The 14,570-nt window shown below is 45.8% G+C and overlaps 1 protein-coding gene across 2 annotated transcripts in view; it reads right to left on the reverse strand.

Annotated features, from left to right (window-relative positions):
- RYR3 (ryanodine receptor 3) overlaps window positions 1-14,570 on the reverse strand; it is a 510,816-nt gene that overhangs the window by 134,340 nt on the left and 361,906 nt on the right. For both annotated transcript variants that reach the window (XM_049104111.1, XM_025473335.3), the window contains exons 39-43: window positions 8,613-8,886; window positions 6,928-7,042; window positions 5,165-5,294; window positions 3,933-4,036; window positions 205-340 (exon numbers count right to left, since the gene is read on the reverse strand). In XM_049104111.1, coding sequence (XP_048960068.1) covers window positions 205-340; window positions 3,933-4,036; window positions 5,165-5,294; window positions 6,928-7,042; window positions 8,613-8,886 — 759 coding nt within the window. The remainder of the gene's footprint in view (window positions 1-204; window positions 341-3,932; window positions 4,037-5,164; window positions 5,295-6,927; window positions 7,043-8,612; window positions 8,887-14,570) is intronic.

Genomic DNA, 14,570 nt, shown 5'->3' on the forward strand with positions numbered 1-14,570 from the left:
TTTTCTTGCTGGATCTGGAACTAGAGCTCAGTACTCTGTCCATTGGATGCTATTCTTGATCCTTCTCTGGCCTGATTCTCCCTGAGACTGTTTTGCCAGCTGCCACCTATAGACAGGAAGAAATGCAAAGGCCCTCTCTTTCCTCACATGTACCCAGGTGTATGCTATCTTAGATCTGAAAAGCATGAAAAATTTGGGACTCACTGTTCACAAAGACGGCAAACCTCAAGAAGGACAGGTAACGTTCCCCTTCAATGGGGTTCCAGCCGACATCAGGGTATCCTTTGGCTAGAAGCATGGGGCAGCTCTGCAGGCCACAGCCTGCCAAGTAGGTTACCACCTGCCAACAACAGTACAAAAGTAAGTGTCTATGTTTTTTTTTTTTTTTTTTTTTTTTAACAAGATAGCTGCAAGGCTTATAAAAATTTGGGAACAGAAGGGCTTTCATTCTCCTAGAAGCCAGAAAGAGCACCAAACTTTGAAGTTAATAATTCAGCAGGTCTGAAACCAGAACTTTCAGTTTATTGTTTCGAAGTAACCAACAGGACTGATTATTACTGATATGCAGGAATACTCCATGAGAAATAAGTTCCTTGGTTTTTCCAGTTCTGGCAAGAGGGAACTGCCTTTTAAACACAGCCTCAGGGCAGCCCCAGTGGCCCAGCGGTTTAGCGCCGCCTTCAGCTCAGGGCGTGATCGTGGAGACCCAGGATCCAGTTCCAGGTTGGGCTCCCTGCATGGAGCCTGCTTCTCCCTCTGCCTGTGTCTCTGCTTCTCTCTCTCTCTCTGTGCCTCTCATGAATGGATAAATAAAACTCTTTAAAAAAAAATAAAAATAAACACTGCCTCAATGGGGCACCTCAGTGGCTCAGTAAGTTAAGCGTCCGACTCTTGATTTCAGCTCAGGTCATGATCTCAGGATCATGAGATCGAGCCCCGTATTGGGCTCCTTGCTCAGTGGGGAGTCTGCTTGGGATTCTCTCCTTCCCTCTGCCCTTCCCCCAACTCATGTGCATACTCACCTGCATGCTCTCTAAAAGTTAATGAATAAATCTTTAAAAAAATATATAAACACAGGCATCTGGGGAGATAATGGTCCAGGTGGGCCATGTTTATTTGGCCATGGTATTTCAAGACCAAAATATTCAGTCGCTAGTTGACTCAAGTGGGCATTTGACAAATCAGGGATTGCTACCTAAGTTCTATATTAACAATCATTGTTTCAAGTCAAAAGCCAAGATGTTAAGGTTGGGATAGTGAGTGAGAGGCCATAGCCAGTCAAGGGGATGGGATTGGTAGTGTTCTGTTTGTTTCCAGGTCACCAAATCTCAGCCCTGTGATCTTGTAGAATAGTTTAGAACTTGCCTACTTTTTAGAAGGTGTCAGCTAAAAAAAACCTGGAAATGAGATCCTGGCTTGAAATGCAGTTGTTATTCTGAGTTAGCCTTTGATATTTTATGTGTACAAGAAGGGAAGAGTCCACTGTGCTGCAGAATCCTCAAAGTCTGGAACAGTATCTTTCATTTTTGAATCCCAGAGCCTGGCACATAGCAGATGGTGAAAAAATGGTTTTCAAGTGCATCATGTATTTGCTGATGTCAAATACCTGAAGCCATTTTGTGAGAATAATGACTCTAAGTCATAACTCATGAAAAACAATGATTGCACCTTTTCCTTCCTAAACCAGGAAGGATACTATTCTGCTTGGAGCTCAGACTTGATTTAGCCTTTAAAATGTTAAGAAAACAGCAATAAAGGCAGGAATTAGGCAGTGTTTTCAAGCTTACAGGTGCAGGACATTGCACTGGCCACTGAAATAAGCACCCGCCTGTATGTGTGCGTGGAGGGTGGTGGTTGTTCAATCATAAGGGGCCTAATTTCTGTTGTGATCAATGGAAAGGAAGAACTGCAACATTTACCTGTCGTTCCCTTCTCTCATAGGAACCACATGTGGGTGATTTCCTGACACAGGGCTGAAAAAAGTCTATAACACTGTGCTGAGCCACTGGAACCACCTGAGAATGGGGCTGCAGACCTCATCCTGCCCCTTTACAGATCTCCCTAAGTCCCCATTTCTCCCCTTTATCCAGCCTCCCTGCCTCTCATGATCCTATCTTGCATCTTCCAAAGGAGGCTTAGAGTCTTTGTCAAACATGGTCATTTCAAAAGCTGAACTGCAGCTGAGGATGGGCACTGGGTGCTGAACCAGGTGGCACTATCTTGTTATAAGAGAACCATTAGCCACTTTTTAAAAATGCAGGCATCAGGTATCTCACCAACTAAACACTGAGTTGTTTGTTTGAGAGAGGGCATGTGTGTGTGAGTGGCAGGGGGTGGGGGTGGAGGGAGGGAGAGAGAATCTTAAGCAGGCTCCACACTCAACGCAGGGCCTGATACAGGGCTGGATCTCATGACCCTGAGGATCACGACCTGAGCTGGAATCAAGAGTCAGACATTTATGTGACTGAGCCACCCAGGCGCTCCCAAATACAGACTCCCTAATTGCAGTTCAATGTATGCGGAGCAGAGTTTGGCTGAAGTCCATCTCACTAGAAGCAGACTGAGAGTGTCCACAGCATTTGTGGGAAAGCTATCACACAGTGTACTGCTGGGTGGCAGGACATATGAGTCTGGGTGTGATTGGGAGGGGGTGGGTCTTGTTTCTGATCCAACCAGTTCTTCTTGTTGAAAGCAGGATGTATTTTCTAAAATACAAGTCATGTTGTTTTGCTTTTCTGCTTAAAACCCTCTGACGGTTTCCATTGCTCTTGGCTCTACAGAGAGGTCCTAAAATAGAACAGGTAAGAGCATGGCCTCTGGAGCCAGACTCTGTTGGATCCTGGCTCTGATGCTTACCAACCCCATGGCACTGAGCACATCAGCTAACCTTTCTGTGCCTCAGTTTCCCCTCCTATAACAGGGAGCAGTAACAAAAAAGGCATGTTCTGAGGGTCATGGTCACATGAGTGAATTCACAGTGCAACTGGGCCCACACCGATCATGTAGGAGTATGAACTTCTATCATTGGATGGTATATTAAGTATGGTAACATCAAGCATCAAGCCCAATTCCCTACCATCCCTCCTCCCCAGGTGCTCCCCACTCAAGTACCCCATGATCCATCACAGCCACTTTCCCACTTCTCAAGCACACCATGCTCTCCTCATTGAAGCTCAAATGTTCCTGGCACACTCTTCTCAGTGCTGTGGCTGCTTGGCTTCTACTCTTCCCTCAGTTCATCACTCTACTGGGTGACCTTCCTGGTCCCCTGGTCAGGGTGAGTGGCTCCTCTCGCATGCACCTCCAGGCCCACTGTTCCGTGGGTGACCCCTTAACTCTCCCCCTAGCCTTTACCACCTCAGTCTTCTTCATACTGAGGGAGTGCATGGTCAATTCTGGCAGCCACCCAGCCAAGAACGCAGCCCCAAAATGAATGGGGAAAGATGCAGGTGGATCAGCCTCCAATCATCACCACCAATGGGAGCATGTTTCAAAATCTCCAGGTGGTGGCTCAGTTCTGCCTTATTTGTACACACACTGGATGTGTGGGCCTTCTTCACCCATGTACTGATTACACGGTTTTCTGTTGTGTTTCTTTCTTTAGTATCTGAACTTAAAAATTTGATGACATAGAACTTTGTTAGGATCCACAGGTCTCTGGTAGTGTACTCTGTAGACCAGGGAGGCTGGGCCTCCATGTATAAGCAACACAGATATCCAGATATCCATGACTATGAAGTTGGCTCCCCCTGCCCATAGGAGATGCTCTGATCCTAAGTATCCTACTGTTGCCATTTGCTCACTTGTTACCACATTTTCATGGAGCATTGAAGAAGTTCTGGTGGAGACCCAGTCTCTAGTCTGCCTTTCCTTGGCTTGGCTGTGCTACAGGTAAGACAGAGTAAGTGCAGTGCCTCCCCAGGGCCAGTTACCTTCTCAAGATCTGGTTCCTCCAAGCCCAGCGCTAACTCGTTGTTGTCCATCACAGAGGAAGCTGCCACATCCAGTGGGGTAGATCCTCTCATTGAAGGGGATGCTGAGGAAGGAAGGATGGGGGCACACGTTTAGTGCCGCGCTGGGGTTGCAGTGCCCACTCACAGCCCACAGAGGGCAGCAAACAGTAAGCCTGGGTCCCATCACTGTTCTGAGGGGACCACCAGCCCAGCTTAAGACAGGCTCTGTTATGCTTTTCCCCACACTCATTACTGATTGTGAATATGGACTAAGTTACAATGTCAGTTGACAGAATTAGCCGGGATCATGTATTTTCAAGTACTTTTGTAACATGGTGCTTCTTGGGGGCCCCACTTCAGTGATCGCTGAAAAGGTAGTGATGTCACTTAGCCAACTAAGCTCAAATGACTTGGCCATTTCTAGGGTCACCACCTAGAATTTAAAGATAGCCTCAGACATCAGTAGCTCATATAGCTACATCAGGTCACCAATGTTGTCTTTGATTTCCCTTTGTTTAGTTCTTAGGCTAGAATTCAGAAAAACTTCTTTCCAAGAGGTTGGGAGTCTGAGGATGCATCAGAACACCCTGAGATTTCAGATTTCATGTGTGTGTATGTGTGTTTGAGTGAATTTCACAAACTTATTTGGTTTTCATCCAGGACAGTGAGTAAGGCATATGCACTGTGTTGCTTTTCTGGTGGTGCTGATGGATTTACACTGTTTGTCCACAGTTGCTCTTGGCCAATCCATCTTGCAGCCTAGGAGAGCACTGGCTGGTCAGCTGATGGGACACGTGTGCAGCCCACAAGCTAGCCTGCCAAGAAGGGGGTTGGATCTCCAACCTCGGCCTCATTAGCTCGCCAGTCAGCAGAGTGGGCTGGGGTGGGGGAAGCTGTGTCCCCTGACTACATCGACAATCTCAGGCAGGATATTCTAAGCCATGAGCCACTGGTTCCAAGGAAGACAAGGTAAAGCTGGTGACTATCCAACACAAATCTGTCACCAGTTCTGGTTGGTAGCAATATCACCATTTAGGCTGGACGGCAGAGACATCACATGGTTATTTCATTTATTTTTAGATCAGGCAAATTTCTTCTTATATTTAAAAATACCTTAGCAGGTACGTAGTTTCTTTACCTTTACCTCCTAAGTGGTCAGCAGAGGGAGCGTCATCTCCAAGCCCAACTGTGGAAGGGATAACATGACATACCTAAGCCAACACTGCTATTCTCCAGCAGGTAACTTAGATGCTCAAACATGGCCTTCTGATTTTGCCGGCTGATTCGACAGAAATAGCAAAGGAAGCGGCAGCAGCTAGCAACCATTTTTGGAAAAGCAATCTGTAGGAAGAAGGAGGAAGTGTCAAGGAAAAGAATCTATCAAATCCTTTCTGAAAAGTCTGACTTTAAAGTCTTAGGGTGTACAGTCAATTGACTTCTACCTGTCCATACTGGTGTAAGCTCTGAAGAGTTTGGAAAATGAACTTTCTCCTTACTTCCAGTGTTTTCTAAGACTTATTCACTTATTCCAAGACAGAGAGTGGACACCTGAGAAGAGGCTTCCAAAAATATTGAGAGCTAATTATAGTTCCTGGAAGATCTCTCTTCCAAACAAAAAAGAGGTCAAACAAGAGTCCCAGACAGCCTCTGATGTCACGTGAAATTGCATGACCCTCCATCAGAACACTGCTTTCATCTGGGAAGGGAGTGGACACTCATCAGAGTGGTAAACTCTGATGAGAAAGTTCAGAAAGGGAGATGAGTGGTCGAGACAAATAATGCCCAGTCTCATATCAAACCGGAGCCCTCTGGGTAAAGGCAGGCCCCTAGAGCTGTGGGAGCCTGCTGCGCACTGCCCTCTCACATGGTCGAGCCTTCCCCCAGTGACTTGTGTTTTCTCCCCTGATTACCTCCGTTCTTGATGACTGCTCTCCAGTGGGCTCCTGTAGCACTTGTAACCCGATTCATAATATTTAGCACTGAGATGCCATCTTACGTTACTGCTGATTGCACTTGGCTTCTCTCCTTAACAAAGTAATCAGCATCTCTAGAGCCTGGCCACGTCTTAATTTTGATCCAATGATGCTCAATAAATGGTGTCTGTGTTAACCTTGCTCTGGATCCTAGAAAGCCCTTGATTTCCCCTTTAGAATTATGGGGCTGTGGTGCTCTCGAAAGTAAGGCTCTGAAAGTCACACACTACCTGCTTGCTGAGGCACACGGACATTTGCTCAGGGCTCTTCTGCAGGGAGACCACTGTCTCCAGGGACATGAAGGAAGCAAGTGAGAAGGAATGTGAGCTTGGCTTCTGTTCCATCCACCTGTCAATACTGGTGGAACCACTTTGCAAATCCTTCATTCCTAGGACACTGGTACTCTGGACTTTCCAAAACTGGAAAACATCTTCTTATCTCCTGCCTCAGGCCCTAACTCTGAGGAGGACCTCACACAAGTTAGGATAAGTACCCAGGGAGATCCCCTGATAGTGGGCTTGTTACGGGGGTCTGGCAAGGAAAGCCAATATCCTTGGGAGCTTGGTGCGTGCAGAGGAAACACACGGACGCCTGAGCTGCCAGCATCATTATTAAGATCCTGCTCCCCCTTAGAGCAGTGTTTTCCTGACCCAGCACAAAATATACCAGGCTGTTCAGTGCAACCCGGAGGAATTCCATCTTAGAAGGCGCAGGGCTGAAGGGTATGGGAAGTAAACCTAGCAGGTGAACAGCCCTGGTGGAACGAGTGGGAAAAGCTCTAAGCTTCAGGAACCAGAGCTCTTATGCTGGCTGGATTCCATTCAGCAGCACTGTCCCGTCCCTTGGCTGTTTCCTGGCTTTATGGGCATCCCTCCCTCTCCCTGGGAAGGAGAACTGAGGCAACAGATGCCAGCCATGTGGCTGTCAGCAAGCCCTCACATGCCCCTGCCCAGGGGCCAAGTTCCTGGTTCCTGAGGGCTAGGTTCTCCTTGGAGCATTACCTGGGACTTCTCTGCACCCAACACGTTCACCATCACCTCCATCACCGTCTCGTGCATGCCAAGGACTCTCATGAGGTTGGGGTGCTGGTAAAACACCTTATTGTTCATAATGTCTCTACGGTAAGGATCAGACACAGACTTTAGTGCTTGCTTAGATGAGTGCTGTGAAACTTCAGGGGTGAGGACACACAAATGCACAGACACATCAGGGTTAAGGAATGCAAACGTGACAGACTGAAAGGTTCTAAGAAGGCACTAGGCATTCGGGATATATGCGGAGTGCCTTTTTACAGACAATAGGAGTATTTTATGCTCTTTTATTTCTATGACGTTCTTTCTTTCTTCGAGACATTTCCTTCTAATGACACATTACACAGTTGTCCCTTTATCTTTGTGTTTATAATAGTTTTGAGACAGCCCGAATTACTGGACTTCTCTTCCTCCATGTATTCAGGGTCTTCTATTTCTTTTTTTTTTTTTTTCCCATTTCTAGTTCTTATAGCTAATTCTCTACTTCATTTTTCCTAATGATAGGGCTGTATCCTTTTCTTAAAGGCAATTGTATATTAGGTACCTGAGATATTTTGGGACAGCAGTCCTCAAAAACCAGTGCAATTAACAATGAAATATAAAAAATTATATTCTGAAATCATTCAACATAAATTCACACATAATAAAGCTGCAGGCAAATTCAAATGCAAAAGCAGCATGTGATGTGGCTGTGTAAGCCCTCACAGGGTGGTTACTCTGCCTGTACCCTCTTCCCTGGGTGGTGGCAACTGTTAAGAGGAGATACCACAAGATTTTATTGCTGCTGTGTCTACTGCAAAGGCTGGGGGAGAAGCTAATTCTGCAGTTTTCTTTTCCCATAAAAGTCTCTTCATTTCCAGTACATGATTCTTCCTTGGAAATGAATTTGAGGAATGGGTGCATCCCCCCCGCCCCAGCCCAAGGCTCCTCAAAGTCCCTCTTCTGGGCCTTGCTCAGGTGGTGCTCCAGGGTGGTGGGATGGAACATGGAGCAGCAAGGTCACAGTCCCAGTTCTCGCCTGTAATCAGGTAACACTGTGGGGTGGTCAGCTCACGTCTTTGGGCTTTGGTTTTCTCATCCACAAAATGGAATACACCATCTAATTAAAGGGAATCTTTCTGATGTCTAGGATGCTATCTTTTTGACAGCACAGCTTCTCAGGGAGAGCTGTGCACTGTTGTAATAGGGAAAGGTGTCTTTCAGAACTGACAAAAATGACTCTCTGGGTGAGTCCGGAGCAAAGGGAGGGATCAGCTGACAGTTTCTCAGAGGGAAGTCTCAGAAGAATTCCAGTCAAAAGCTCAAAACATTTCTCTTCTTGTTGAGTTGAACACATGGTCCCTTCCTCTGAATTTTTTTTCATTGCCTTCCTGGGGCTATTTTCTTCAGATATGAACCAAATAACTGCTTTTCCCTAAGACTCCTTTCTACTACTTCTGGCAATGTCCCTTCAGCCCCGTAGCCTGCAGTCTGGTCTCACAGGTTATCAAAGGTGACTGATCCACCAAGAACTTACCCCCTGAGGAGTGAAATCAGGCTGGCAGCACACAGGGATTTCATATGATTGGATTCTGGAACATCTACATAACAAGGTAAACCAGTTTTCCTGCCTGAAGCTCTTCTGAGGGACTTGCAAGGAACTGAGAATGACCTACCCCAGCCCATTGATCATGAGCAGCTCCTCTTCCTTGCCCATCCTGACACTGAGGAGGCAGCGGATCTGGCCCAGGGCAGCCAGCAGATTGATGGTATCGCTCACGGAGGCCTGACTGATGGTATAGGTCTTCCGCAGGGCTTGCAGCAGCTCCCCAATGCTGTCGTACTGCCTCTGCAGGAGGGTGAACATCATCCGGACCAACTCCGCATCCTGGATCTGGTCCTCTTGGGCCCAGCGGATCATGGTCTGTGAGATGAGCTCCTTCAAGGTTGCTGGAAGGACAAGAGGGAGGACCAGTACTGTGGCTGGCATGGCTCAGGAAGAGCTGTGTGCCTCAGCCACCCCACTTGAAAATGACACAACATCAGTGGTCAGGGGTAAAGCATTCTTTTCCTGAGGGTGGAATATGGCATGCAGAGAAGTGAAACATCATCACAGCACATAGATGTGGGCCACACTACAAGGAAAGAATATCACAGTTTTGAACTGAGGGTACAAAATAGTTTATTTTGACTAAATGACATTTGAACCGATACTGGAGATAGAAGACCAAGTAAGACACCTGTCCTTGTCTTCAGGCTGCTCACAAACCAGTTCTTTACATTTTCACTTGATTTTATAAAACAATTTTGTCTATATTTGATGACACAGTATAATCAATACTAAAATGTGCAAGCGCCACGGGACAGAGTAGGTAGTAATTATTTGGGGTCAGGGTGGGGGCAAAGGCATGAGAAGGTGGCACTGGTCACTGGCCCTCTAGAGTCAAGTGATAGTAAGCACTGGATTTTCTCTACCATGGATACTGTTCTCCAAGTACTTTATATATATCACGTACCATGAACTGGATAAGCCATGCCACTGACTCAGGAATTCTAGGAGATATTTTGGATGACATACACATAAAACTATGTTAGGAGACAGAGTGACGTGGATGGAGAACGTTCTATTAGGTCTGCAGACTCTGCAGACTCTGCACTGGGACTGCTGGACATCATCCCCACTGAACTGACTGTGTTGCCTTGATCTTTGGCAGGGGTCAGCTAACACTGCATCATGACCACTTTCACAAGCATCAGCAGAAAAGCCAGGATGGTTTTGAATGCAGACGTTATTGGGGCTTATGCTGGGTGCACAGAAATACTACTGGCCACACTGTAGAGGAGAGGTCACCGAAGTGGGATGCAATCAGCTACGGGGCCTTCGGAGTTTGGACCAAGTGGCTTCTGTAAAGTGCCGACTGGCATTGGTGTGGGAGGACGGTCAGGAGGGGAGGCAGGTCTCAGGTGGAGGACAGGGTAAAAGCGGGCTCACTAGAATGGCTGGGAGGGTGCTGCTCACCCCTCCCCATGTCTCTTAAACACACACTTCCATAAAATGCCACTGTAGGCGTGAGGAATGCTGCTTGTAAATCACAACTGCCTCCAAGTCTGGCCTCTGCCTATCACACTCCCACAAGGTATGGTAGACCCAAGATCCTTAATCTAGACCTGGAGATAAAGGCCAAGCTTAGAGGACAATGACGGTCACTCAGGGCATCAGTGAAGAGATGGGGACTAGGCACAGATGGATGCGTCTGGTAGCCGGTGCCAACCCCAGTAGTCTAGTTCTCTAGCTCCATTTCATATGTGGCAGATTTCTGCTCTACATACACTCTTGGCTCATCACAAGGATATGAAAATAGAACTTGGTTACCAAAGCTTCAAGGAGATCTGGAAGGAAAAGATGAATGTGACTTACTGCTGGGTCTATCAATCCTGTGGGTGCCATAGGTTCAGATTGGTGGGGGAGGAGGCTGCAAAACTTACAAAAGAGTCCCCAGAGAAGGGAGAGGCAATGTCAGAAGATGTTCCTAAGAGACCTCGCCAAGCAGAGATTGCTGACTGTTAGGTTACGTAGTGTCTCCATCCTTTGGGGCAAAATCTGTTATTGTTGGGCCAGGCTGGGCTCCTGTCAGGAACCTGTTTCCTCACTGACAAAGTGTAAGAGCTCCTATTTCTCCCAGTTCACAGGCATGGTGAGGAATGAAAGCATGACAAAACCATACAACAGACACTCCCAGACCCACTGTTAAGTTTTCTAGTCCTATACGTACAATCCCCCGAGGCCTATGTCATGACCTGAAAGAACAATGGTTTTCTCCACTAACAACCAAGTTCTCTGCCAAGATAATAACACATCACAGTTCCTGCAACAGATGAAAAGAAACAACCAGAACTGTCAGCCAGCTCAAGGACCATCCTCTCACCAACAGGGAGTTTACAGAGACATAAGGAAACCACCTAAATATTAGTTTTCCCTTGACCTGGCTTTCAGATTAGTTCAGGATTTGGGTGAGCTCTTAGCCACACACTGATGTCATAATCCAAATCAGCATTTATAGAGAAGGGAACACTCACAGCAAAACACGTCTTGAGAAGGCACATGTGAAAGGAGACAGCCCTTCCTTTCCCTGAGAAAGGGGAGCAGGAAGCACCAGAGTTCTCTGTCCAGGCCAGCCTTCCAGTAAGTGTGAGGGAATGGGAGAAACAATTGTGTGTGGGTCATCAAGTGGAAGCTCAGGTAAAAAGAAAACATGGCCCTAAGACCCTGACAAAAAAAGCAAGAGTCAGGGTGGTGTTATAGATGGACAGATGTCATTCTGTGGAAGGGATGGCATTTGAGGCCTTTCTCATAGGACAGGGTCTCAAAATTCGAGATGGAGGTCCAGAAACTGAGAGAGAGAATAACTGTGAAAAGAAAGAAGACTGGGGAGAGATGGCAGGGGAGGAAATATTCCCAAGAGCTCTGAAAGCACAGTGTATTTTGTGGCCTGACATACACTTAGACCTAGCACCCACCCAGCAAACCTAGGCTGAATCAATGAATTTCTAATGCTCTGAACACCCCTGAGACTGAGAAAACGGTGCTTCACACCCGTGGCAGCAATGCTTTTGAAAATTCCTCAAATTTTAATTAGCCCCCACGAAACAGCAGCAGGGTGGCATAAATTTACCAGGGTCCAGAGGTTTAAAAAATAATATGTTTTCTGGAATGTGGTAGGCTCTCCATATACCTGTACAGCTGAGGATTAAAATAATTAATGCATATAACCACGTCTGGCACATATTATGAGCTTAAAAAGGTTAACTATTCTACTGTCTATACCAGGAGTTGTAAAAGTGTGGTTCCCAGACCCTTAGGGATCCCAGGTCCTTTAGGTGGTTTGTGAGGCCAAACATGTCTCCATAATAATCCTAAATTGTTCTTTGCCTTTTTCACTGTGTCAACAGCTGGCCTGATGGTGTAGACACATGTGGGTGAAACTGGCGGTGCCTCAGAGTGAATTAGGTAGTAGAACAAAACACCAAGTGTACCACTGTATCCCCAAGGTGCCCAGTTTCACATAAGAATGTCCCACATGAAATATAAAAATAATTAATTTTATTAGTAATAAACTCTTGAGTATGCCTCTTTCTAATCTTATATGGGATAAAGAGGGAAGTATGCCTACAACACTTCTGCTGCAAATGGGAGGACAGAGGATTTTGTGAGAAATGCTGGCTGGAGTCGTGTGCTACACTGGCTGCTCATTTCATGGATGCTATTTTTAGTTAAAAGAACACAGACAAGCCAGGCTGCTTCATCAGACTTGGGTGAATGACAGACATGTTCTTATAAATGAAAGAAGCAAGCTCTTCACTTCAAGGAAAACAACGGATAGTATCTGTTGCCAATAATATAACTTGAGCTTTCAAGTGAAAAATTAGAATTTTAGAAAATGTTTATCGGCCACAGTGAGTTTGACAGCTTCCCAGTACTTAAAGACTTTCTGATTAAATTGTTGATGTTAACAAGTGCGATTTCTAAAATATTTTACAATGAAATATGTCAACATTTGGAAGTGCTGCATTAATTGGTGAGCCAACACTTTCCCAATGACCAAAGCCTTATGTTACGAGAACATTCAAGAAAGGGGAACACTGTTGTACTGTTGGTGGGAATGGGAACTGGTGCAGCCACTCTGGAAAACTGTGTGGAGGTTCCTCAAAGAGTTAAAAATAGAGCTACCCTACGACCCAGCAATTGCTGGGCACAGAGAGGGAGGCATGGCTGGGGATTTACCCTAAAGATACAGATGCAGTGAAACGCTGGGACACCTGTACCCCAATGTTCATAGCAGCAATGTCCACAATAGCCAAACTGTGGAAGGAGCCTCGGTGTCCATCGACAGATGAATGGATAAAGAAGATGTGGTCTATACATACAATGGAATATTACTCAGCCATTAGAAATGACTATACCCACCATTTCGTTCGACGTGTATGGAACTGGAGGGTATTATGCTGAGTGAATGAAGTAAGTCAGTTGAAGGACAATCATCACATGGTTTCGCTCATATGGGGAATTAAATAGTGAAAGGGATTATAAGGGAAAGGAGGGGAACTGAGTGGGAAAAATCAGAGAGGCAGACAAACCATGAGAGACTCCTGACTCTGGGAAACAAACAAGGGTAGTGGCAGGGGAGGTGGGTGAGGGATTGGGGTAACTGGGTGATGGGCACTGAGGGGGGGACTTGACGGGATGAGCACTGGGTGTTATACTGTATGCTGGCAAATCAAACTCCAATAAAAAATTTTTAAAAAGACCCATTCAAATGGAAGACAGACCAATGAGTTTTTATATAACCAGGTACAAAACTTCCTTAATGTGGTTTCAGATGCTACCTGGCAATGAACTTTTGAAAACCTACTACTGGTTGAGTTTTGATATAGTATCAAAGAAGAAAAAGCATAATTACCTGAAGAGGTTATAAAAACACTCTCCCCCTTTCCAACTATGTATCTCTTTGAGACCAGTTTCCTTCCTATTTTTTAGAAGAACCCAGCTACTTTCTATTAAGTCAGGCATTTGAAATTCATAAAAATGCAAAACAATGTCACTCATCTCATTATTTTTGCTTTGTTTTGAAAAATTTAGTCACTTCTCACAGAAGTAGAAGTATATCATTCATATAACATAATGGGGTTTGTTATTTTTATATATATATTTTTAAGTTTCTTATTTATTTATGATAGGCAACAGTGAGAGAGAGAGAGGCAGAGACACAGGCAGAGGGAGAAGCAGGCTCCATGCACTGGGAGCCCGATGTGGGATTCGATCCCGGGTCTCCAGGATCGCGCCCTGGGCCAAAGGCAGGCGCCAAACCACTGCGCCACCCAGGGATCCCGGTTTGTTATTTTTAAATGAATTCAATATTTTAAAAATTTCTCAGTTTTAAATTCTAATTCAGTAATATTGATATATTCCACATAAGCTAAAGTTTTTGGAGGTCTTTGATTATTTTTAAGAGGGCAAAAGGGGTCTTGAGACCAAAAGGTCTGAGAAGCGCTGATTTATACAAAAGGGTATAAAGGCTGAGGTGATGGCCATGACCAGGAAGCAAAGCTTTCCCTCCCCCTAAGATGGAACCCTGTTCCATGGGGCTGTGTGATTCCAATCAGGTCGCGGACATCTGAACTTGGAAGGCTACAGCTTAGGAACCTGTCTGTGTGTGTTTCTGAATGGAAGGTAGACTAAAAGCGAGAGTGTAAGATGAGTAAGACATCTTACACTGAGAAATAAAATGAGGATTAAAGAAGCATTATTTTGAAAATGGATCCTGGCTGCCAGGAAGGACCCCAGCCACTGTTCCCTCATCACCCAGGGGGACTCCCTGCCACACTAGAGGGCTCTAGGTGCTTTCCTCTTTATATCAATTTGGATACAAGCTCAGTCACCTTCAGAGCAAAGAGGGGGGCAGGTGGCTTTCACCCCTAGGCTGAATGGCTTTGTTGGGCCTGCTTGCAGCCAGTGAAATTGGGCACACAGAGAAGTGGGCACAGAGAGGGAGGCACTCAATTCTGTCCCACAGTAGCTGATCCTTCAGCAGTGATGCTATTAATGCTGGAAACCAGGGCTGTTGCCTACAGGAGGC

Source organism: Canis lupus, chromosome 30 (genome assembly GCF_003254725.2).
Source record: "Canis lupus dingo isolate Sandy chromosome 30, ASM325472v2, whole genome shotgun sequence".
NCBI classification, from domain to species: Eukaryota; Metazoa; Chordata; class Mammalia; order Carnivora; family Canidae; genus Canis; species Canis lupus.